The 27985-nt window shown below is 37.7% G+C and overlaps 1 protein-coding gene across 1 annotated transcript; it reads right to left on the bottom strand.

Annotated features, from left to right (window-relative positions):
- Window positions 1–109: 109 nt before the first annotated feature.
- grin2cb (glutamate receptor, ionotropic, N-methyl D-aspartate 2Cb) lies at window positions 110–27985 on the bottom strand. Its single transcript, XM_053640338.1, has 12 exons — window positions 27536–27985; window positions 21719–22314; window positions 20188–20302; window positions 14043–14254; window positions 8898–9066; window positions 7978–8131; window positions 7448–7573; window positions 5411–5640; window positions 4522–4682; window positions 4126–4313; window positions 3463–3695; window positions 110–2294 (listed from the first exon to the last, which is right to left on the bottom strand). The coding sequence occupies exons 1-12, from the start codon at window positions 27944–27946 to the stop codon at window positions 894–896; spliced, it is 3996 nt and encodes a 1331-aa protein (XP_053496313.1). The 5' UTR covers window positions 27947–27985; the 3' UTR covers window positions 110–893.

A 27985-nucleotide genomic window follows, 5' to 3' on the forward strand; every position in this document is an offset into this window, starting at 1 on the left:
ATAAATGTACAGTATGTACTATAATACAGAGGCAAAATACTTACAGCTGTGATCAGCTATAATTATATTTAATTTTATTTGTTTTAAGTAGAGGTACAAATGAGAACATTGTAAAAAAAAAACATTTCAAATGTATCTGGAGTGTGAACATGAGTGTGAATATTGTAAAAAAAATAAATAAAATCTTCCATTAACATAAAACATACTAAGACATTTAGAGGAACTTATACTGGACATTTTTATTGGTCAACACTTAAATTTTTATATTGGTTCTTATATAATAAGCTGCATAATAATGGACATAGAAGAACTATATTTTAATCACAATACCTAAAGTATAATGTGGTACTGAATGCTGAAGGTAGCATTCAGACAAGTCTTTCAGTTACATCTTTTTAAAAAAGCCACAAATTATATGGGATCTATTGATAGGCTTTTGTGATTTATTAAAGCATTGGAGGTACTTGATAATACTAATAATAGAATACCATTTGATTCAACCTGCAATGTGGAGAGAGCGCGAGAGCGCGAGAGCGAGAGAGAGAGAGAGAGAGAGCTCAAAAACATTTTTGACTGTCTTAAGGGTTTATAAAAGTAAGTGTTATAGATGATTACATGGATCAATACCAAATTTATCTCAAAGTAAAAGAAAAAAGGACACTTCACTAGAGATAATATGAGCTATCTATATACCACACTGATTATTAAAAAAAAAATCTTGTACAATCTTGGTATTATTGCACTTTTTTGAATACAAGAAAACCCAAAGTTTATAGGTCTGCAGATCTTTTGGCAGGAATCAAAGGTAGTTTTCAAACTGGTTCCTGGAATTCAGTTTCAAAACTTGGCACTGCAAATAGCTTTGTGGAAAATAAATAATTAAGATTGAAAGGTCACACCTCAGACTCCAGACTAGAGATCCTTCCCCATGTCAGAGGTACACCTGGGGAGCCGACCCTGTAAAGCACCCTGCTGCCTGGAACAGGGAGCAGATGGCCATCCTGCAGGTGTACAGGAGCCCTATACCCTCTATATCCACTGTCACTAGGATGGCCCATGCAGGGGAAGATGTTGCACAGCTCAACCGGTCCATATGGCAGTGGGCTCTGGTAGGCTGGAAGGTCAGGGTAGGAGTATTGTCTATGTACAAGGCTGGAGGCCCTCCTCACACCTATGGCATCATGATGTACTGCTTCCCTGTAAGAGGGCAGATAAGTGGACTGGGAGTGCCTTAACTTCTGACCCTTTCTTGGCTGGCGGCGATATGAGTGAAGGTAAATGTGTTCCACAGGCAAAGGTTGGTATTTGTTATTTCTCCCTCTTCTACAAACCTCCGTGAAAGGAAACAGATCTGGCATGTCCACTTGACGTGAGCCTGGGTCAAGAGGCCTTTCATTTGGAAACTGCACCCTGCCTGGGCCCCAGGTTGCTTTAAGGAAGGAGGGCCTGCGATGGATTTTTCTCTTTCCTATTAAAGGCATGCCATCTAACCGAGGATCTGCATATGTCTTAATGCAGGAATTACAGGTAACATTGCCTGGTCGATAAGGGATTTCCATAGAAGGGTGTACATCATGAGCAAAATGGTTTGCTTGGACTTCTGCAAGATGCACATTGTGGCCTTTGTCATCGTGTAATCCTCTAAGATCCACAGACTCCTCCAGACAGCTTTGGGATCTATTTTTCCATCTGGGGCCTACAAAGGTGTGGCAAGGTTCCTGATGCTCAGCGAAGATGTCTGGTGCTTGTAAATCTTTATGTGAGATGAAACGAGAGGCCATTTTGGCTGACTTTTGGGAATGCATATCATATGTTGCTAAATGAGGAGTGCTAACGCTAGTCATGGGAAGCAGCCCATTATACAGGCCACCAGATCGGGAAGGGACGGTGTAGTGTAGTGGAGTTGGGTGTGATATCAGTCTTTGAGTAGATGCATGTGGTGGACTGGCAGTTTCAGCATAATGCTGCGTGAATTGGGGCGGTAAAGAGCGCTGCACAAGGGATGAGTGCTTTTCCGTGATATTAGTAATGTACGAGAGGTTTGCTGGGAGTGTCTCAGTGGTGGTCACTTGTGGAATCCGTGCTGGTAAACTCCCACCTTTCCGACTCCAGTTCTCAATGGTTTTTGTTGCCTTGTCCAAAGAATTCTCCACCTTTGCTGAGGAGACAATGTCTTTGGCTGTCTGAAGCATTTTAAGCATGTTAGCCTGGGCATAGTTTGCTGTGATGTCAAGATTCTGCAAGTTTCCAGATTTTCCCATGTCTTCAACACCATTAAAGCAGCTGTAAATTCCCTAAGAAAGACAAATTATCCAGAATTTTATTATAAATCTATTATACATATTTAATATACAACTGAATGTAATTTTGTATGCCTTCACAATGGTGAAACCAATATGACCAATTTAATGGAAGTTTTTAGGTTCCTTTATTATCATAAGTAACAAAAATTGTGTTAAATATCTGATATTATTAAAGAAACAGGCAAAATATAGATTTTGTCTGTTTCTTCATATAAATATAGATTTTTTTCCATGTAACTTGCTGTGGGGTTTTGTATTTTTGTGAATTTTCAGGCAGTTTTTTTTTCAGCTATTTTTCCTATTTTTCAGCTATTTTTTTCAGCTATTCTTTGGTTCTCTCTGATGATAATTGTCTCAGTAAACACTTTGATATCTTTTGATAACCTTCTCCAGCTCTGAGAAAGGTCGATGGTTTCTGTTTTGTGCATTGTGATAGCTTTTTCCCTAATCCCATTGAATTTTAACTTGACTGCTCACAGCAAACTGCTTTAGAGTTTAAGCCTGTTTGAACCTTTCATGCCTAAATAAAAGTTAACAGAGAAAACATGCTGAGAGGTTAAAATCATTAGACACAGTAACGGGAAAAATGCAAACAATTAGAGCATGTCGATAGAGATACAAACATTGAGCTGGCTATTAAAGATATCAAATACTTTAATACATGTGGTAATAGGATTTTAACGGAAAACCACCATTAAACATGAAATAGATTTCTATTTTGTAGATAAACTTTAAGATGGGGGGTAAATATGTTCATTTATTCACCCAGAAAACAAGGGGATATAAAACTTCTGCACTCCACTGTATTAATATGTTGTGATACACAATATAAGTATTTATACTGTAAAGTTACATTTATACACAAAAAAATTGTTTTCATCTAAGTTTATTTTTCCTTATATTTAAAGTATAATGACACAAGCAAAATCATACAGCTTACTGTGCTCAATTGATCCAGCTGTAGGCATCTAACAATCTACAACCACACATTAATGTAAAATGGGAGAAGTGAACAGATAGTGATATTCTACAACTATACAACATAAACCAAATGCTTCAGTATTATTCAAAAACACCAAGTTTGACTTTGCGGTCTTAGTATGAGGAAAAAGCTAATTGGTTTTATGAAACAGCATGCTGTGGTTTGGCATACACCTACCCTGCTTATGGCCAAGAGGAAGTCTAGACGGTCAGAATTGTGCACACAGTGTCTGATTTTCCAATATAGCAGATGTTCCCAGGCAAAGACAAGCAGACTAAGACCCATAGCCACTAGTAGCATGTAGAAGACACCTGCCATGTTGTCTATGTCCAACTTGGAACTCATCACTTCATTCTTCTCATTCTGGCAGATTCCAGACAGCCATACAGTTTCCAGTCTCTGTGTGTCCCCTCCAAGAACATAAAAAAAGCTACTAAGTAATGTCAATGAGAGCACTGCTCAGCATGAGAATTTTAACAGACCATATGTCAAATGTGTCAGTAATTTTTTAAATTTCTTTGTAAAGTATCATACTATACTCTGTACTCTACTCCTAATGGGTCAAATACATTTATCTACATGCTGTATTTAAAATGATACACTGAGAGTGTATTTTCAAGCTAAAATCAAATGTACTGTATAGGAACACATACAGTAAGCAAAAAGTAAATAGTGCGTGTCATCTTAAAAGTAATTCAAATTGTCACTGTAATAAACCTTATGAATTCATGGGTCTTTAGGATGATATTATAGAGATCCTGAAAGAGGACAGTAACGGCTTCACACTGTGATTGAGGATATTAATTGTGGAACAGATCTGATCCCCTGATGATGATTTACCATCTCCCAGGAACTGGAGGAGAGCCAGGTCTATGGGGCGTTTCCAACGGGAGTCCTTCTGCAAAGCAATGCCATAGCCTGTTGTAGCAAACACCTTCCCACTGCCAATGGTCACCAGCTTGCAGCCCTCATCCTTGCCAGCCATGTAATTAAGCACTGCAGCATCATATATGAAGGCATCCAGCTTCCTGCAGCAAAGACCGCATGACATTTATCTTACTGATAAGCTCACGATAAAGTAATAATTACACAGGGTTACACATAATTACATATACTTACATCAAACAAATAATTACTGTCCATTTATTTGACGTAATAGTGGCCTGTTGAAGGTGTATTAAAGACCAGCTGCCTTGGATTATTCTAAATCACAATAAAGTTCAGAGAAAAACACACCCTGTTTTGAGACTGTTGAGAGCCTCTTCCACTCCCTTTTGGTTGTATTTGGTCATGTGGCTGTGCATGTCTGGATAATTGCTGCGAATATTTCTCTCAGTGCTGCCGTTTGGGACTGTGCCGAAGCGGAAAGGGGGGTAATGCTCCTGGGGCTTCTGAAACTGCAGGAGAAGACAGACTGTGAACTTTGGTTAGATGTCTGATTGTTAGCTGTAGGCAGTGTCGAATTTTCACATTTTAGTTTCTCACAGAATTAAAGCTTACTTTGTCAGTACAGTGTCAGTGCATTTTTCAAAATCATAGCTTTAGACTCAGAAAAGAAATTGCATGTAAGTTCAGTGAATAAAAAGGGCGTTATGTTACCATTCATAACAGTTACAGCTGGCATTGTATTTTTATTCACACCTTATTGACAAATTACTTTGGTAAATACATGCCAGATTTTCCACAGTGCATTTTATAGGTGTACGGGTGAGGAGATATATTGCTTTTGAATGGTTTGGACAATCTGGTAATTTCCTTCCAAAGCCTCTCTAATCCTTCTAAAGTAGAATAGGATCAGTCTGCAGCGTATAAGGTTTAAGAACAGATTTTTAAATTCATCCCTGGTTTATGCTGAAGCACAGTGCCAGTGCATGTATCACTGCTGTCAAATCTATTAAAATCGCCTCCCAGGGTTTATTCAGTAGATATGCAGCTCTTGAGAGGTATTATTTAAACGTAACCAGAAAAGGTATCTCAATGGTGGTAATTTATTTAACTGTAATTAAAACCTGGATTATAAGCAGAGTTCTTCTGCTTCTATACATACCATATGTATATGCACAGTGTGCAATTCAGTGCATTAAACTGCAATCTTTATTCTTTAGAAACTGTCTGCTTATCTTACCTTTTTGTCGCTGAGCCCAGATACAGTGTCAATATACTGCTCTTGGATCATGAAGGCAGCTAAATTTGCAGTATAACTGGCTAGAAAGATGACAGCAAAGAAGGCCCAAACTAGCACCATAATCTTGCTGGTTGTTCCTTTAGGGTTTTCTATAGGGACAGAGTTATTAAAGACAATCCCCCATAGGAGCCAGACTGACTTCCCAATAGTGAATGTGGGCCCCCCAGGCTCTGTGTGGAGAGATGGAGAGAAAGGAGATGGAGAAAAGAGAAAACCACTCATGTATTACTCATGAATTGATATATCTACAACTATATCTATACCTACACACACATACATACATATATATACACGTCATTATGTGTGGTGGTCTGTGAAAACTGATTAGATCCTACTGCAGCCAAGAATGACAGTGAAAAGTTATATATTCTTTTACCAGTAATATACTTTGACAGCTCTACATTAAGAAAACACAAATATATTTTACTGAAGTGATGTGGAAATATTTTTAGTTAGGCTATTGTCTAACCTTACATTGGCTGCCTGTCTGCAAATATCACATCGGTAAGGAGCCACTTTAACAAACACAGCAGTAAATGTATTCAGTCTGTCTAAAGATGTGTAAAATTGTCCAATTGTCCTGTAAAGTCACTTTTCTCATAATTTAAATTTTTGAATAATGATCCATTCAGTTTGTTTTCAGATATCTGTCAGCATGTCTGTGATGCTCCTCTGCTTTGCATCATCATCAAAACAGAGAAGAGTGTTTATAGGCACTCGATTATACAGACCATTTGTTTTCAAATAAGTTTTAAAATGTTTATATGACCAAATAAAAAGATGAATAAAAATAATGAATAAAAAGAAATTTAGCTTTAGAGCAGAGCTGACTGAACAAATCAGTGATTATTTCCAAAGGAAATGTGAACAAGAACAGTCACTGGTCGAGTGAAGAGACAATGATGTAGCCCCTGTTCAAATGCGTAACGAGGTGATGAGACAGAGACTGGATAATGCTGATAATCAAAGCGATAACTCAGGTGACAACTTATTTCTCATTGTAAATGTATAATTCTTTATAATTTGACACTAATGTTGTTTTTCCACAAGTAGATTAGGTAATAATGTATATGTAGAGGTAGGCAGGGCACCTTTCAGTGGAATTGGAATGAAGCCTTTGATATTAATTTTCTCCCTTTTGAAGTGAACCAGACTTCATAATGCTATCACCTTACCCGAGATACATGCAAAAGGAACACGTATATCAGTTAAGTCTGTAGTTTTTCTGAACAAGTAGAAAATGTCATTTCGTCATATGAAGGATTTTTCCAGGCCACAAAACATATATTGTGTGTCTTCCTATCATAGCCTACATGGACTAAACACCTCAACATAACGATAATGTAACTCAGTCAAATAAATTCTATATAAATTCTATAAAACACACACACACACACACACACACACATGAAAAAAAAACTGGAAGCATGTACTGTATATATTGTGTCTGATCAGAATAAAGAGGTTCCCTTAGCGTGAAAACCAAAAGAACCCTTTAGGGTGTTTGAATCAGCCCTTTTTATTATTAAGAGTACATATACAGTATGGATGTCAGGATTGGGATTTGTAGAGGAGGCAGTTGCAAATGCAGATTTTATTTAAATAAAGTGCAGTCAGATAGCAAAGCCCTGAAAATAAGAACCAGAACTAGAACAGAAAATACTAGGCAAAAACATCCGGGCAATAAATGGGACTGTGTAACACACACAAGGACACACGAACATGACAACAACAGAAGCTTGACAATGAAACATACAGGATTTAAGTAGGGGTGCTGATTAGGGGTAACACAGAACAGGTGTGAGTGCTCAGTGAAACACCTGACAAGGTCATGTGAAGTGCAGGGGCTTATGGATAATGTATTTCAGTGCCAATTTTGGCATAACCATGACAATGGACTAATTAGGCTAGGTTTGTTCTGCTCCTTATTTTTAGCAGAACTTTGGCAGAAGAGGAAAAAAAAAAATCATCACTAACCTTTGGCATTGATTATGCTACGGTTGTATCCAACAGGGCTAAAGTACTCAAAGATGAACACTGTTACAGCCACAACAGTCAGGCACATAACAAACATCATGACCCACACTGCTGGACTGTAAGGCTCTGTAAAGAGAGAAACATATTAACCCACATTTCACAACCTCCATGAGAATACAACATGGCATTATAAACCACTGCAATCAGTAATGATGAGATCTATTACATTATTTTAGTTCTCTGCTGTCCCATTAGAGGAAGAATAATGACTTGATAAATTAATAGCTTTAAAAACAAAACAAAACAAATGGTCATGCTTTGTATCTAAAAGACCAATGGGACATGAAATCTGTAATTTTTTTTGTCTTGGCTACATTTGGGACATGTCCCTATTTTAGTTTAGAACATTACTCCAATTGTAGCTGATGAAAACTTCAATTAGCAGTAAATATTTAGTGCTGCCTGTAACTGTTTCACCAAGTCTATGTGACTGCCAAAGGGGAGAAGGACTGTGAATAAAACTTTCTCACCTAGAAAAGCAGATGGGGAGACAGTGCCATTGCTCCTAGCTACCATGACACTAATCCCAGTCTCCACGAATGGCACCGAAAAGTCAATGATCTCTGAACGCTCCTCATTAATAGTGAGTGAGCCAATAGCCATATCTGCACGCTTGTAGAAGACCTAAAGATCATTAGAGAGAAATAGATAAATAATGAGTGCAGTCAATTAATAGCAGCTTCCTTCATTGCTTAACTGGTTTATTTGTTCATCTAGTTGTGGTGTGCTTTTATGCATGGCGTTATGAGTACTGCATAACAGCTAAAACAGCATCTAATTGTCCACAGACAGGATTAATTAGGTGAGACACAAGCACTATCTAACATCACAGTGTGAACTAAGCATGTAACAGCACCTATCAATATGACATATACACTCTATAGCATTGCCTAAGGAGAAGCCTCAAAGTAAGATGGAAAGACACTGTCAAACACTTATGCAGAAGCAATTTAAGTCATCAATCGCACGAACATTTAAATACTATGAATACAGATCTTTACTAATTTAAAATGTGGGATATGTGGGGAGATGCAGGTGATAGAAATGCTGAAAACATCAGCAGCTGTGGAAGACACTTAAACACCGGATCAAGTGACACTATACGCGGCAGGAGCTGACAGGATGAATGTTTCGAGATTGTATTTCAAATTCAGTTCACTCTGTGAACACATTTAATGACACAGGCTGCATCTCACATAATAATTAGACAGACACACAAGCAGATTTGTGTTGAGGAATGGAAGCTCCTTTAGAGGTTATTGCCACTTTTAAATTTAGATCAACATGTTCATGACTAATACAATTGAATTTTGATGAGGATTTAATCATGTGTGTGTGTGTGTGTGTGTGTGTGTGTGTGTGTGTGTGTCAAGGCTAGAATCTCTCATACCTCGCCTATCATCCCATTCCAGATGCCTCGGACCAGCTTCCCATGTTTACCGTTGGTGACCAAGTAGAGATCATAGGAGAACTTGATGGTGCGCGAGAGCTTCTTGAGAATGTCGATGCAGAAGCCCTTGCAGCACAGTTTGGTGTAAGGCTCTGAATGACCAATACCACTGCAAATAGAGGTGAGAAACATTTTTAGCACTTTAGAGTGAACAATCTGTCAGAGTATTAGAAAACTGATCCCAACCCACAACAGGCATTTTACAAGCTTTTCTGGAACATTCAGTAACTTTATCATTAATTGAACATTAACGTTAAGGTCAGTACTATTCAGGGCTTTGCAGATAGCAGATAGATAGTAAGCCATTTAATTATTGTGGATAAGTGAAAGGATTAATACAGAAAAATACTGTACATAGACAGACGGCAGCATTTGGTCTTGTGTAAGGAGATTATCATGTGGGAATGTGTCAAGTAATTAATTGTGAAGCATAAAATTAAGCACTTAAATGCAGGCAGAAAATCCTGAAATACATTTCAAGACTGGAATTTGAATGATAGTATATGGTTCGTTCTGATTATTCAGTGATTTTAAACATTTGAGCCTTAAAGTTTTGTCCCTGAATGATAACTTTCCAATTTCAAATATTTTCACTATTAATTAATATTTTGGGACAAAGCATACTTATTTTTTAAAAAATCAGATAGACAGAAACTTCTTCCTTGTACCACTGAAGTAGTTGAGTAAATTCTAGTTATAAAATTAACTTCCTATACTGTATATAACATCTGAAATCTACAAAATTTTAAATATATATAAGGGACCGTGATATGAAAGACAGACAGAATAACAGGTAGATAAGCAGATAGACATATTGATAGATAGATAGATAGATAGATAGATAGATAGAGAGACAGATAGACAGACAGGTGTACATACAGTGGTGTCAAAAAGTCAGAGACCACTAGTGAAAAAGCTTCTATTTCTATTATTTTCTAATTTAATACAACAACTTTCATTACAAATTATATTATTGACAACAACTTGAGTGAAAAGTAGAATCTTTGAAATATTTAAATGAATTTTAGACTTTCTTATTATTTGGTACATAAACAAGCTTGTGCAAAATTGTGTGATCCATTTTAGATCAAATCCATTGGAGTGTCATCTGAACACGCACTTCAGTAGAAGAGATTAGGTATGGTCAGTATCACACATTTGCTTACATTTGATTAAATATTAATACATATTAAATATTTAAGATATTAAACATTTACTTTGTTTGTTTTAAATATTTCAAAATTCTAAAACCTTCTGTTTATTTCCAATTTTAAACGAAACACACAAACAAAAAAAAAATCCCAGATTTTCAATTTGGTCTCAGACTTTTGGACCCGATTGCAAATACAGGCAGACAGATAGACAGATAGATAGATCGATATATTGATCTATCGATCTATCGATCTACAAACTAAATTTGTCAAAGTTAGGGTTCCACATCTATACACACTAGAGCATACTGAGTGGGCCCCCCGGTTCTAAAGATTCCACTTAAGATGAACTGTAGACCTTCACAGTAAAAGTTCCTTAAAACCAGCCAAACACAGTGATCTGTTTAGCCATTAGTCAGAGGGAGCACTGAAGTTCAAGTTCAAGTTCAAGTGGTTTTATTGTCATTTCAACCATATACAGCTGGTACAGTACACAGTGAAACGAAACAACGTTCCTCCAGGACCATGGTGCTACATAAAACAACACACTAACCACAAGAGATGACACAGAACTTAAATAAGATCCATAGAGAAGCTCCAGGAGTAATGATAGTGCATCACTGCTACCCTTCACAAAGACCTCCCACCTGCTGCACTGTGGAGGAAGAGAGACAGGAGGCCAGGAGGCCAAGACAGGTGGACACCAAGCACAACAAAAGGAAACAAATGAAGTGTTGATGTGAAGATGAAAGCCTCCGTGTGAAAGCAACCCAGGCAGAACATAAACAAGCCTGTCCCCTGCTATCCTATCTTTCCAGCTGAATGTTGCACTAGAGATTTTGGGTTAAGTGGGCTGTGAATTGTAGCCAGATTCTTTAATCAGACAAGGGCTTATGTGGGCTCACACACATACTATAGACACACAGTACACTTATACTAGTGTGTGTATGTCCAGACTGAGGGAGTAAGGTCACTGTAAGGAGTTTGAGGAGAAAATTGAGGTCTGAGTTCACTGGTTTATTTAGTGGACATGTGCACACATAGTTCTTCTTACTATTTCTGCTTTGATATAAATTGATGGGAGATATATCTGCAACCATTAGTGAGCTGTTATTGCACAGTTCAAGGAGTAGCATGGATGTGCTAAGATTTTTTTTCTTTAAGTAAAGTTGTGTACATGGATGATTTCCTTGCAGACTTTGTGGACACAAATATTCGACATACATAGGCAAAACATTGTTCACTGAATGTGGTTTCCACATTTATACCATAATCAATGGTGATACATTAGAATATCTGATTATCAAATAATAGTTTAAGAATATTGACTAAGGTTGTGATTTCACTGTGATTTCCACAGGCAGAAAGCCACTGCAAGAATACATAATCCTGGGATTTCAAAATATGGCCAAAGATTCCAAGACTTCACAAACAGTGTTGTCATTTAATATGGAGATTTGTGACAGCCTATGGCACTGATGTCATCATTACTGTTATTTATCACTATGCCCCTCTCGGGCATCCCATCTTCCCTGAGGGGTGATTACTCCATTCACTGATTTATTAACATGTTCTCCCCTCAGCATGCTGTCAAAATGAAACTGTCATCTCTTCCCCCAGGGCACGAGATGCTCCTCACTCACTCTGCGTTTCCTTTTACTGCCTATGCACAACTCATTGAGCCATCTCTCATTTGCCACAGGGGCTGAGCAACACCAAATTTCACAACACTATTATTTTCATTCATGCCTGGGAATATACCAGTGACAGAGGACATACAGTTGCAATCAAAATTATTCAACCCACATTGCAAATCAGTTTTATTGTCAAAATTGACAGACTTACAGCTATTTGCAATAAACAAATCAAACAAAAGCAACTGAAATAATTCAACACAACGAAAATTTTGACAATAAACCTGATTTGAAATGGGGGTTGAATGGGGGTTGAATGGTTGAATTTTGATTGCAACTGTACATATACAGAGGGTCTCAAAGTCTGAGACCACACTGAAAACCTGGGATTCTTTTTTTTTTCCCCATTTAAAACTAAAACTAAACAAAAAGTTTTACAATTTTAGTATAAAAATATTTAAAACAAAAAAAGTAAATGTTCAATATATGATATTGTCCATGTTAACTGCCATGCACAAAAGGTCAGATTTTCCTAATCTTTTCTATTGAAGCATGTGTTCAGATGACACGCCGATGGATTTAATCTAAAATGGATCATAAGGTTTTGCACAAACTTGTGGAGTCCATGCCAGCTCGAATGCACACTGTCATTAAAGCAAAAAGGGGACAAAACAAATACTTAAAAACTCTAAAATTCATGTAAAAATCAAAGATTCTACTTTTCACTCAAGCTGATGTCAATAATATAATTTTATAACAATGAAAACTGTCTGTTATATTAAATTAGAAAATAATGAAGCATTTAAATAAATTAAAAATAGAAGAATTTTCACTAGTTTTCTTAGACTTTTGGACCCAACTGCAAGCTTTTCATAAACCTAATGACTGGTTTTAATTGTAGTATTCAGGTCAGGATAGAGTGCTCAATCTGAGATAATGGATGCAGTGTAGCAAAAATAATCTCTAATAATAGTAGCTTTTGAGTAAATGTGGATTTTCTCTGTAAACCCTATTTGCTAAAAGCAAATGAGGTCTAATTGATAGGATTCACATAAGAGCTGAATTTAAGCTGTCAGGCTTCAAGTCATTCACACCCAGTGACTTAAATAGAACTTCAGTTCATTATCTTTAAGGAGATGTTTTCAACAATCCTAGTCCTTTTTTATGTAAAAAATAAAACATGATGCATAGCTGAAGTGGATATTACCACCCAGGAGTTGATCATTTTACAACAACAGAATGTCCCAAAGTGTTTTATTCCTCTGATACAGTACCATACAGTAATTTGCCAAATTTATTAACGAATGACACATCATGTTTTGTAATTGGCTAAAATTATATTTACTGTCTCGGAATATCTGTGAAACAAGTTCATTCTGGTTATCTCTTATGTTATCGCAGCTATACACATTTACTTCATCAGCCTCTTTTTTTTCTCTCGCTCTTGAATTAATACAACAAAACAAAAAAGCAGCGTATCACCGAGAAACTAGTAAGTCATCTGTCGTGAAGACTTTGCTATGGCAGAACACTTCCTGACTGTTACAAATCACTGACAACCGAGACTCCTTGCATAAATATTAAATAAACATCTCTTATGAGAAAGTCTCAGCATATCAATTATTATGTGTTGTCTTTTTCTGTTAAATAGCATGGCCTTTTTAGTTTATTATTATCTTTGGATTATGTGGCATGTCTGCCATTCATGTCCCTGTGAATGAGCTGTTTCTATAGAAATGATAACCCATTAGAATGAGTGCTACTGACAGAGCCATGCCCATCACATAGAAAATTAATCAACTTCTTCCGACCAATCAGATTCGAGTATTCAACAGCACTGTGTATAAATTATAAACCAGTTTTGTGCTCTAGGAGCCAGATGTATTGCTTTAAATATTTATTGGTGACACTTCCTATCAATCCTGTATTTGTAATACAATGTAAATGCATTTATAACTTGTTATATTCACTGTACTTTACGATGCTTGGTATAAACCTTCCAAAACAAAATACTCTAACTTCCAAGTCACTGTTTAACTTACAAATATAGTTCTGGTTTTGAATCAGTTGGAGTGCAAAGCAAAAACTAAAATTGGCCAGTTTTGGAGTGCAGTGTATGTTATTTCCACCTCTCCACCATAAATGTTCTGCTTTTTAAATCAACTTGCTTTCTACTTAAGGAAATATGCTCCCACAGTGGTCACAGCACCTGTGCTTTGTTTTCAAAGTCACACTGAAAGTCATACCAATACATAAGTTCACACAACATCAATAGAAAAGAAAAACTTCTAATGACTTACACGTCAGTCCTGTTAGCCTGGCGACGACAGGGCACGGTGTTCCTCACACATGTGCCTGTGCTTGGATCGACACTCTCCACGATGACAAAGGGCCTCTCCTCCAGTGTGGCTACTGTCAGGTGACGGTTATCAGACACAGGCTCCAAGAAGCTGCCATAGCGAGGCCAAACTGGGTAGCGCATGTGCAGAATTCCTCCCTCATAACTTCCTACCTGAGGAAACACAGAGTGAAAAATAAGTGACAACACTTTAAAGCATTAGGATGCCACTGTAAGGCATAGAGAAGAGGTGACAAAAAGGGCACTGAAATTCTGCAGTTGAGTGGCAGCAGTAATAAAAAAACGACATCCCATAATTCAATTGAGCATTTACTCCCCACAGGTAGCACACATCAGTTTAATGGTGAATAAATCATTTGCTCTTCAGTATGATGCACTCAAGTAGTGCCATTATGTGGTATGACGAATAACTGGCAATAAAACATGTAACTCATATTGTGCTCCTTTCATCCAAGATTCCATTTCTTCTCTAAACCTGAAAAAGTTTCTCTTTACTGAAATAAATGGCACTGGAGTCTACAGGTTTAAATCTGGCCTTCTGTTTAAGAAACTGGGAGGTGACCTTAACTTTCCTGCTGTGGAGCTGGGAAAGACCTTCCTATCTTCCTTGGGCATATTTATTGAGCAGAAAGAGATAAAGACGGAAAGGATGAGAGAAATATTTGCTGAGTTGAAATATGAAGAAAAGAAGAGAAAACGTAATATAAAGAGTAAACAGTCGGATCAGTCTAGCTTTACAGCGCTTTGAAATGCTGTTACACAGCCTTCAATCAGCCTTCGATTTAAATAGAAATAGAACTGACTGAGCTCATTTAATGTGATCACATTCTTAATCTGGCAAGATGTAAAACTTTATTACTTTACTGCATGCTACTGTATTTAACAGCTTACCAAATGAACTCTCACCCAACATGTGTTTCTGTGTATCTGCCATTTCCATCTATCACTACCTCATCTTAAAACATTTACGTACAAACTTAGACTATATTATCAACTCATCCATTCTGATATGCTTGATGATTTGCCAAATATAGTATTCTTTTATAGTAGTTTTTATTTAGTCACCTCCACAGAGGTAATGAACTTTAGCTACTTTAATGCTGGAAAAAAATTCTATCACTGATATGCTGTAGTACATTAGTTAAGGGTGGTGTTTATAGGGCTACATTACCAACATTACCAACATAAACATTTATATTGTATTCCAGCTGGTGACAGCTTTAGAAACACCATGCTGTTTAAAAAAAATCCATTTTGACGTCAAACTTATATAACAGTCAAATAACAGCTTTGTTCAGTTAAGGTTGTGTTATGACACTTTCCAGGCTGACTTACCTTAGAGCTTCATGACAGCTGACTTTGTATTCCACTGCACTTTTCCAATAAACGTCACAATATTTGATCATTTGATTTGCTAAAATAATGAGTTTGACCAAGATTGAAGAACAATATATACACTTTGCTAAACATTTCATTGCCACATTTTAATGAAATTTTACGGGAAGCCAAGCTTCCCCTGCAGTCTTAAAGCAATCATGTGTGATTTACATGGTTATACAGAAAAGCTATGACAATGCCCTGATCCTGTAATGACAGAATTATGTATTACTTCTGATCCTAAATTTGTAGGTTGTTATGACATTCTCACATAATTCAACCAAGAAAGTGTCATAACACAATATTATAGCAACAAAAAACTTAATTCACTTAATTCAGGTGTAATTTCAACCTGACATCCAAATGTCGCTTTTACGACAGCTTATACCTGTTGGAATAAGCCTTTATAAATGTTCATGCAAGGTTATCTCAGCTGTCAGAAATGGGTTATGTAAGGTCATGTAGACCTATAATCACAGCTATAATCACAGCATATAAAGTCTTACCCATCTGCTATTGTTCTGCTGATCTGAATGCAGAGGCAGGAACTGGAATCAGATTGAGGATATTCCGTATCATTGTAATCCATGTTTGCTCATGATTAACAAGCATGATAAGCTTTGGCAACAGGGATATATTGAGGTATTATTCACAAAATCAGCAAAGCAAACAAATCCAATCTTGTGGCTTTCAGGTGTGGGTAATGAGACAGGCCTGCAGCATGATAACACTGGCTCTGTCTTTTGAACCATTAATAATCACTACTTGGTGGATGGACATTAAAAATAAATAACGTACCACACCATTATTTTTAGTCACAAATGAATGGACAGAAGTGATTTAAACTAAGCTTGGTTGTCTTGGTTGTTACTCACAGGACAACTTTATAGGTACCACAGAACAATGAAGCAATGTATTTCTTAATTCACATAAAGTAAAAGAAATCGACCGAACAGAGTATTATGTTAATGCTGTGAATTATGAATCTACTCTGTCACAAGAAATTATTTGAAATTAATGCTTTTTTTCATAATAATAATAATAAAAAACAATCTAATACCCTGGCATAGGTGTAAACACACTCTCAATGATCATCAGTCCAAATGTCTTAAGACTAAACAGCCCACATGAAAGTGACAATCTATGTTCATTAACAGTACAGTTAGTGCTGAAACATTCAGAACAAACTGTTTCCTCATTTTTAAGTCTCTTTAGATAAAAGCATCTGCTAAATGAATAAATGTAAATGTGTGCAAGAATTAAATTTCAGTATTTGAAACTATGTAGTTGTAATTTGTTTTGCACCTATTTGTTAAAGGTCATATAGGTAACATGATGTTTCAGCAGGTAGTGTAGACCTCAGAGCTCCAGGTCCTCAGACGCTCTAGATATTGACAGTCTCTAGGATATCTTCTCTCTGACACTTTAAAATAGTACAATGGTGATTCATGCCACTAATGTGAGCAGGACCCAGGCAGCATGAGCGACAGAAATGGCACTGAGAGTGTTGATGGGAAAACAAGCAAGGCTACAGATAGAGCTAAAGGTGCATTCACACATACAGTGACTCGCAGCGACAAAGTGACTGGAGACAATTCATTTTCAATGAGACCTGGCGACTTCTGGTGACATGAGAGACAGCGACCATTGGTGACTAGATGTGGGTGTGTTCAGCGATTTTGAAAGTTGAGAAAAGTTTAACTTTATGCAAATTTGGAGCGACTTGGTTGCAGCGAATACCAATGGGAGTGAAGACTGTAGAGCGTACATGATCCGTAGCCACCTGTGCTCACTAGCAGAAGCAGCGCCATTGTGGCAGTAGCCAATTAGCTTAGCTTAGCTTAGGATCTTAGCTTGTTTAAAACGAAACAAAGCAAGAATAATAAAAGGAATAATAATGAAACACATTCACTTTTTGTTGCAGTCGAGCAAAATCCCAGTGTAGCGCCTATCATGGGTGATCGTCACTATCAGGGTGTCATTCACTATATGTTCGATGGTAACCGGGAGCCGGACTGCAGCTCTTGGGCCGTGGCCTCTGTGTTTCCTGGGTGAATTGTCCAGCTTGTTGCTGCTTCGGCACCCGGGCATGAGCAGCACCAAGCCGGACACTTCACCCAGGAAACACAGAGGCCACGGCCCAAGAGCTGCGGTCTGGCAATGCTAGTTACACCACCCATGTTACTATGGCAACCAATAGTAGGAACACCTACAGGCGACTTCATAGTACAGCGACTGGTGACTTGGTGCGATAAAATCACTGTATATGTGAACGTACCATAAGTTGCAAGGCAGGAGACATGACTCTTTCTAATCAATAACTGCTGATCTACAAAGTATTTTTATCTTGTCTTTGTGGTCTGTGGTTAACAGCATGCTCATTCTTATTATTTTATCCTCTCTTTCACCTCAAGGAGGCTCTGATTGACCTATTTATACGCACATCTGCTTCTGCAGTCAGGTGGCGTTAGCATACTGCCAGCCACTCTCCACATGTCTCATGTCATCAGAAAGAACCATAGCCCCGGGGGTCTGACTAAATGAGGGCAAAGGAATTGTTTTAGACAACAAACTGTAATTGCATCATCTGCTGTCACTGACAGTGACAAATTATCTGTGCATAACAGTATAAGAATAATTATAGCTATAATCGAATCATAACAGTTGTAATTTATTGCATTCATTGGTAACTTTCCATTTTTGAATTATCTGGATTTCTGAATGAATTGCATCTCCATTTACATAAAAGTCTTTTTTTTTTTTTTTTTTAATTATACCAATCATACAAGTTGAGTAAAATAAAAATATTCAATATACAGAATGATAATAAACAACACTTTTTCTAGCTGCTGGTTGGTCATGTGCAGTGATCATAAGGTATTTTAAATATACAGACTACAAAATGTCTTCTTTTTGAGCCACTGTTTATTTTTCTATTTGGATAAATCTACGGTTTGCATGACCCAATATATTTTTAGATCACAGACAGACATCCTGCTGTACAATTTCCTTGAATTCACACTGTGTAAATCATTGGTTCCTCAATGCTGGCACACATGTACAGTAAGCAGGTCCTGAAGTAGGAAAGCACACTGTTATACATATTCTCCCTTTCTTTTACATGTTTGCTGTTGGATTTGGGCTTTAGTATTTCTTTATTAAGTTTTCTCCAAACATAATTGTGTGTACATTTACAAATTCCTCTTAATTAAACATAGTTCTGGGAAACATACAGGTGGTTTTTTGACACACCTATAATGTACATCATGCTTTAGGAAAACAGTGGTTTCTTCCATAGTTACCTTCTACTAATAGAATAATGTTTTTCTGTTTTCTTAATATTTGCGAAATTCAGAACAGCTTTTCATTCTTGGTTTCATTTCACTAGTTGGAAAATATTCTTTTGTTTTTGCCCAATATGTAATTATAGACAATAAATCCACTAGCATAGTCTAGCATAAACCCTACTTTCCCAAAAAAGGGAAGACTAACTCCTATATCCTCTGAAACATATCAGTCACAGCATCTTTTTAAACTGTTGCATACAGATACACACATTTGCATTGCAGTGCTAACTGTGTACATGTGTTAAAAGATGCCTATGATTGGCTAGTGTTGCCCACATCAACAGGAGGGCGAGAGAAGAAAGCTGTCCTTCCCATCCAAAACGGGGCTAATTATGCTCTGTTGGACTCCTAGCCATGTGTAGCCACGGCATTGTTGGGATTTGAACTGACAATCTTCCAGTGATGCCACAAACAATGTACATGGCCACTCTAGAGCCATGTAAGAGACACGTTCACTTGACATGTTCTTCCAACTTTGTAAGATACTCACTGCTAGTCATTGTAGCAATGGTGATGAATTTCTGTCAATTGTAAATTGACTTACTTCAGACTAATTTAGCTTTGTGAAATCTTATGAATTCTTTTTCCAATACTATGAGCTCAAGATCATTAGATGTTCATCTAATGTTTTCTAAAAAATCTCTTGTATAAGACTGTTGAAGTTGAACTGAAATCTGTGTTATGAAGAGAAACCAAATTATTTACCTAGAACAACTTTAATTAGTCTCTATTATTCAAGAACTTCACATATTTTCTCTAAATTTTCATGATTGTTGAAACCACAATATAAAAATGTGATTACTTAGTGATTACTGATTACTGTAGTTTGTTTGCTGTATTGTTTATTGTATAGTTTATTGCATATATTACCAGTATAACCATATTTATTGATTTTGCACTGTGTTGCTATCCTCTTATTTGACATGTTAAGTGTCAAATTTCAAGTGTAGCAGTGTGATTCTGGGGGCCCTAAAATTCATTCCTAGCATTACAGCTGTTTATAATGGGGAAATGACAATAAAGCCTACTTGACTGAACTTAACTTTCAGTTAACAGATTTATTTAGTTTTTTTTCTAGAATATTCAATTAAAAATGTCTTTCTACCAATTTTAAGACATTTATTTTTGTCCAGTTGGAAACAGGAAACATTATGTGAGAAATGTAGTAAAAATACTTTAAAGCAAACATTACTATATTATACAAGAACAGGAATATGTGTTTTGAGGGGGAGCATGGTAGTGTAAAAATCATATCCTCCAATCATGTTAAAGTCACTGATTCCATTAATGAATTAATTCATTAACAGCCATTGTGTTTTGAGTTAACATTTAGTGATCATTAAGCTCTCATTTTTACCTTACCTTGTCCCAGAGCCTCTCTCGGTCCAAAGTGATGATCACCATGGAGGGATTTGTGAGATAGCCATGAGAACTGAAAGACATGTCTCTGTGCTCCCATGTCACATTTATCATATGTCTATCAAAAAAAAGCAAAGACAGTTTAAAAAAAGCTAAAATCCTGCCAATCAAACAAGATTCATCAGAGGAAGTCATTATTTATTGTTTGCCAGTCCTTGAACTGATACACCGATCAGCCATAACATTGTGTAGGTCCTCCTTGTGCCACCAAAACAGCTCTGACCCATCGAGGCATGGGTGATTGTCCTTCCTTGGACCACCTTTGTTTTTTTACTAACAACTACATACCAGAAACACCGCTTAAGACCTGCCATTTTGGAGATGCTCTGACCCAGTCTTCTAGCCATCACAATTTGGCCCTTGTCAGAGTCACTCAGATCCTTATACTTGCCCATTTTTCCTGCTTCCAACACATCAACTTCAAAAACTGATTGTTCACTTGCTGTGTAATATATCCCAACTCTTGAAAAGTGCTTTTGTAATGAGATAATCAATGTTACTCACTCCACCTGTCAGTCGTATTAATATTATGGCTGATCGGTGTATATCAAGTGCAGACACATTTTATTAAAAAAAAAAAACACCTTATAATGTGTAATACAATTGTACAGTAGCCATCGCAAACTATGAAAGAACAATAATTCTGATGAAGAAAGGGAATGGACGATTTACCATATATTAGAATGCGTTATATGAATGTGGTAAATTAACTGTTTATTTAAGGTATACATTATAGAACCTCTGCCATGCCCATTTCTTCTTAGTTGCTTTGGTAAAAGATTTAAAATTTCTGAAAATAACGGACCAACGGTAAAACGGCCGTGCACTATGAAAGACATTATATAGATGGCATCTATGAGTCATTAAACCACAATAGCCCAATCTGAGAATATAATCAATGGAAATTCAGTTTCCAATGTGCCTCTGAAACTCTTGATCACAGAAGGTCTGTGGAAGCAATTGAAGCAGTCTTTAATGAGGTCAGCTGCTCCCAGGTGAAAAGCTGATTTAACTAGGAAATCTCTGAATCTCATTAGAAAGGAGAAGACTGATCAAAAAGCACCTATGTGATCTTTCATTTTTGCCTGTGGACTATTTAAAATGAACAGAATTTCTGTGTTCACTTAAAAAGATATAATTTCCCCCCTAAACCTAGTTAAATGTATCGATATAGTTACCTACACAGGGTTCTCTGATCTAATTAAAAACATTTCCTAAGTCAGGAAGGGGACATAAGGACATAGGGGAAAGAAAGATTACATTTATGACTTCATAAAACATTTCTAGGAATCTGGTCCATATGTATAAAAATCTCTGCATATAAATTACACATGTATAAACTTGGGATTTCTATTTTTAAAAGCAGACTGACAAGATGACTAAAACTGAGCAGTAAAGAGTTCTCCATAACCAGTAGGTACATGCAAAATATCTGTGGCTAATGATTACCTTCAAGGAAATGTTGAAATCTCACCTAAAAAGTGAATAGTGGTCATATGATTTTGCTGAACTGTTACACTGTCTGTGAGCTTCAGGAACAAATCCTCTATGCTTGTGAAAACTGTACACCCCCTGCACCACCACGGCCACTCCTTCCCTCACCCTCTGGCGCAGAGTTTTCCTCCAGTGGTCTGAAATAATGCTGATGACCCCAATTGGAAAACTATCTGGAGGTGAAGCCTCTGGGTTTCCTACCGCCAGGCTGGGGATGACCCAAATGTAGCCAGGTCCCAAGAGCCCGACATCAGATGCCATCCTGAAAAGATACTGAGCCTCCTCGTGTGAGCAGTACACCAGATACACCTGAGCATCCACCTGTTGCAGCAGCCGGCGTGAGCGGATGTCATTGGCTCCCACTGACATCTCAAAGCTTAGCACATCCTGCAGCTCCCAAAGAAAGTAGCTGGAGTCTGTGAAAGAGTGGATGTAGTCCACAAAGTTTTCATAGCCTGGATGAAGGCTGGTGATCACCACAAAGCTGCCCCAGTTGTATTCCTCCATTACTTTGAACATAGTATTGATCTGCTGCTCAATGGAAGCTCCCATCTGGAGGAAAGTCGAACCTTCAGCCTGGAAGAAAAGTGTAGAGAAAGAGATGCCAATATTGGTGAAGCAATTCTGTAAATTACAGTGAATGAGTTGGATGTTAGAGTTGTTAAAGACTATTGCAAGCTTGATATTCTATGTGTTCTATTGTTATTATTTTTATATTAGTTTGTTTAGTATGTTGTTTTTATTGAACAACAATCAATAAACCTGACAACACCAATTATGTCATAAAGCTATGAATGAGAGCATAAATGGTTGTCTAATCTTCATTCATTGTCACCATTCAGAATTAGAAGTGGATGCAAATGCAGAATCTCAGTGAAACATTTAATAAAGTATCAAACAAAACACCACACAAGACTTGCATAAAACACGGACAAGCATAACGTGATACATGAGGACACAAGAAGCAAAGCAAGACAACAGTGCAGTGTTGAACGTGATTATATATACACACCAGTGCTAATAAACTAGACGTGAAACAGGTGAACGAGACATGTGTCATGGTGCAGTGGCTGATGGGAAACATAGTTTCTAGTCCTTTTCTGATATTACCTGACAGAAATACCTCCTCCCCCGCCCCCCTTGATGTGCGGCTACCATTGCTCCAGTTCAGGAGGGGGTCCTGGATCCCCAGACCAGATCTCCCTAAGCATTTCAGAGTTCCAAAGTGTGTCCTCCCTCATGGGGTTGGATAGAGGATGCTTGACGTGTTCACTGAGTTTCAGATGTGGGTCGGTTACTTCTGCACCATAGAGAGATGACATGATACCCCCAGCCTGGCTTGAGTGTGGAGTGATGGCCACTGTGCAGTCTGCGGGGGAAATGAAGCCCAAGGTGGAGCCTGAGGGAGGAGCGACATTCACCATGAAGCTCAAGAGGGAACGACACTCTCCGCAAGGCCAGAGGGGGGAGTGAAATTCTCCGTGAAGCCAGAGGGGGGAGTGATGCTCTTGGTGAAGCATGAGGGGGGAGCGATGTCCTCCACGGAACAGGAAGGGTGAGCGACATACAACGCGAAGCAAAGAAAAGGAATGACGTCTTCAGTGGAACATGAAAGCAGAATGACGTCCTCAGCCAAGCAGGATGGCGGAGCAACGTCCATAGTGGAGTAAGAAGGCGGAGCAATGTCAGAAGAGGAGCCTGGCTTTGTGACGTCCAGGGTGGAGCAGGGAAGCAAAGCGGAGCTCTTGGCCACACCGGGAGGTGGAGCAACGTCCTCAGCTGAACAGGGAGACTGAGCGGTGTCCTCAGCTGAACAAGGATGCTAAGTGGTGTTCTCAGTTGAACAGGGGTGCTGAGCAGAGTGCTCAGTCAAGCAAGGAGCCTGAATGATGTTCTCCGTTGATTCCGCAGGCTGAACAAGATCCACATTAGGGGAGGGAGGGTGGGAGATAGTTTCCGCCTGGCTGGAAGGCTCCTTCTCTATATACGCCCCGATTGAGTACATCGTATCGAGCCATTCCTGATTAGCCTTGATCATGGAGAATCCCTCTTCCTTCTCCCACCAAGGTTTTTCCCTTTCAAAAAGGGCCTCTTGTACACTTAAGTAATCTGCTACATCAATTGATCCGGTCTTGCATTCTGTCACGATTGAGAATTAGAGTTGGATGAAAAATGCAGAATCTCAGTGAAACATTTAATAAAATATCAAACAAAACACCACACAAGACTTACATGAAACAAGGACAAACGTAACCGATACATGAGGACCCACTAAGCAACAAAAGACAACCGTGCAATGCTGAATGTGACTATATACAGTATACACACCAGTGCTAATGAGCTAAACGTGAAACAGGAGAATGAGACATGTGACATGGTGCAGTGGCTGATGGGAAACATAGTTTCTAGTTCTTTTCCAATATTACATGACATTCATGATGCAAAATACTTGCATGTTCTTAAAATCACTGGGCTGTCTAAATTGCATACTATAAGGGATGCCCTAAAATGTGAGCTGCATCATCATTCTGACAAAAGCAGATATAAAATACAAACTTTGTTTTCAAGCCTGTGCTTGAAAGAACAATTTAAAAATAATTTAAGGATGAATGAAATGTCAATCGTTTATGCACTTGTTTATTTTATAAATTATGTCTTAAACCAGCACAAAAGGAACTAAACAGACTCCTTAGTAGGGATACACATTTGAGCCACAGTTTGTGGTCTTTGAAATTTGTAGTAACTATCACAGTGTATCCATGAGTCACTCTGAACAATTAACCTTGAACACCTTTCTCATGTGTGGAGGACTGGATCCACAATACAAAGATAAATTGCTGGAATATTGACCCTACTGTACAATTGCCACAAGCCTCATGTATTGCCCAACTTTGAATCATTTTTCTTTTTACGTTTGACAATTTCGTTTCAATATCTATTCGAACTTGTAGCTGTTATACACAGCAGTTGTGAAGTACACATCCTTCTTGCCTCTAAATTCTGTCACATTAGAAGATGTCTTTGTGCCCTATTCTGCCAGCACCCCTTGCCTCTCTAAGGTGGATGAAAATGCAGGTGGAGATTGAAATGCCCAATTAAGCTCCCATTTGAGAAAAATGAGTGGAAAGGTCTCATCTTGTCAGGAGCTGGGAGACATTTTCCCAAGACTCCTATCTGACAGGAGCTTGCTCAAACCCATATACGCGGATCCAGTGTCCTTCAGGTAACTTCTAGAGCTTACCTAAAGTAGGCTGGCTATGGGAATGAGAAGGGTTCAGGCTGACGAGAGCTCTGGGACTCACTCTTACTTTTCAGTGCAACTTTTCCTTATTTTAAGAAGTAGAAAAAGATCACCTAGGTTCAGCCCTCCAGAGCCTGACACCCAGATGCATCCAATTAGTTGAATTGAAAGTAATAGGATTGTTCCTGCATATCTACCTTGATGGAGCTACTTAACGTTAGATCACTCTGTTCTACCATTTGGGCTCACAAATGAGACACTTTTATTTCAAAACAGAATGTCTTCTTCATGAGTGCATGTCATACATGTGCCTAATTTCTTGGTCTTTGCAATCCTACCGTGATCATATACTAAATAATTTGCGGTAACCGAGAACTTAAAATAATCCATTGTTCTTGGAGTATCTCATGCCAGATGGTTTGATTCTTCAAGCAACAGGAGACTTTTGAAGGTGATAATTTCTCCTATGAAAATATATGACGTAATCTTCAACTTGAATGCACAACAACATGTATTCTTCAATGTGTGCAAAAATGAAAAAGCAATTACTCAAATAATTTAGCTAAATGGGCTTCCAATACAATATCAGTGCTAGACTCCTATAGTGACACTGTATTTTAAGGTTTTTGTAGAGTACCATTTTTTTCCCCACACAGTCATCAGGCAAAGTACTCTACATTTAAGTGGTATAAATATGTGGAGGAGAAAAGGCAGCAATGTGTGGTCTATTTTTAACACTGTTTTCTCTTTTACTGTTAGCAAAGGAAAAATATATCCTCTTTGTATTAAATGAACATTTTATGGCAAATAATTACAAACTTATTGGAAGAAGTGGAAAGAGCAGGTAATTGCATATCAAATACAGGAATAGAAAATGCTGCAATAAAAAAGCCCAAACCCATCTGCTGGTATTTAACATGCATACAAATATAGATAACAAAAGCTCTATTTTTTCAAAGCTTATTGGAAGACAACCAGAAACAGTCACCTTTCTTTCTTTAAAAAAAAAAATCCAATTTAGACTCTTTCCAATACTATCATGATAGGAGGATGTAAGCATATTCTGTGTCTTCCTGTTTCATTTATTTTTTACACTTCATTCTTCATTATCCTACACTTCATTATCTCTCTCTCATCATATGACATACAAAGTTAGCATAAACATAATTTGAATCACAAGCAATAATTGGACAGGAAACTGTCGTCTTCTGTATTCAGTACTTTCTAATCAATTTTAATCTTTCCCATAATTCCATACACATTGTGTTTCATTTAGATGTACCCCTGTGCATTGTATTTGCATAATGTGCAATGATTTCCCCTCATGACTTGATTCCTGAAAATATTTTGAGCAATACAACAAGGAAATGACTATTTATGATGTCTAAACATGTCCACAATGACCTTGCCCATAAGTGAGTGCAGTCTAACCCAAAGATTAGTAAGATGAAAATGCTATACTATATTCAAAGTATAGTAGATTACAACTCTCTGAAACCTAGATGGTGTTCATTCTTATGTATACAGGACTGCAAAGCCTACATTATCATATTATCTTCATTGTCTTTATATTTAAGTGACACTGCATGCAATGTAATATTATGTTGTTTAAGGTGTTAGTTTTTAAAACACTTCTTGTTCTCAATAAATCACAAGTAGAAAGTGGGACACCGAGCTCTTGGGTATTTATGAAATTAATAAATAGCTATTGATTTCAGGTCTTTACAGATCTCAGGAGTCATATTTGGGCTATTTCTCAGACCTACTTTTCCAAAGTTGTAGAACCTCTGTTTAAGATTGGGATCTGCTTTACAGAATACAACTGGGAACACATGATAACTCTAAAAGATATTTGACTTTTCTGCCACTGGCTGTGTCATATTCCTAGCTAGTTAAAAATGTTTGTTTATACAATACTGTGCAAATATATCCCTTAACTCAATTTCAGCTTGCCCTGACTTGCATTGGCTAGGCTTTAGCCTACAACAATGACTGCTTTATAGCACTGCTATATGCTTTCTATTCTACTTCAAGCATGAAGTCCACCTCTCATTACTGTTAGGTAGGATAAAGTTCCTCAGTCAGCTCTAAAGCCTTATTAATATGAGCTTCAAATGCCTGGAATCCACATTTTTATTAAACACATTGAAGCTAATTTTAGATTAAATTAACATTATAACTGCTCATTTCAGTAGTCTCTACTATTTGTAGAAATAAAGTGTAAGTCCAAAACACTATGTGACTCATGGATCATCTTACAGTAGTAAGTTTATTAGCTTTCATATCTCTGACTAATAAATATTTACAAGGCAAATTTAAATTAAAATTAACATTTACACACACACACACACACACACACACACACACACACACACACACACACACACACACACAAATCCCCAGTAAGGTAAATATAGCTGATATGTGATGAAGTGGGTGTGCAAGAGCAAAAGTTTGCACATCCTAATCACAGAGCAACCAGGCATTTGGTGCGTTTATATATAAATACCAGATTTATTCAGTAGGCCCTAACTTACCAAATATATTTCAATTTACCTTGTGAGGGATGACTAAGGCAGAGCCTCCACTGATGCCAATTATGGGTATGGAAGTCTGGGAGGAGAGAAAGTCTAAGATCTGAGCTATAGCCTCTGAGTCAACATCATCCTCGAACACCACACCATGGAGGCTCTCAGCAGCCATTGTCTGACAGAGGCGTGTAAGCAGTGCACTAGGGCTTGTATCATTTACTAGCACAGTGATGGGGTTCACATCCAGTGGCAGGTCCAGGAAGTTCTCCCGGCTCAGACGACCCTTTATTTCACCCTGGTGGCCAGAACTGCTGAACACCACTGCCACATTAACTGTAGGTGGGCCAAAGAAAGGACGAGCCTGGTAGTGTGGCATGGCAACAAGCAACAGGAGGAGCTGGAGAGAGAGACTCAAACACCCCTGATGAATGGCCATTTCAGGCACCTACAGCCTACAAAGACAGAGAAAGAGAGA

The sequence above is a fragment of the Ictalurus furcatus genome, chromosome 13, assembly GCF_023375685.1.
Source record: "Ictalurus furcatus strain D&B chromosome 13, Billie_1.0, whole genome shotgun sequence".
Classification (NCBI taxonomy): Eukaryota; Metazoa; Chordata; class Actinopteri; order Siluriformes; family Ictaluridae; genus Ictalurus; species Ictalurus furcatus.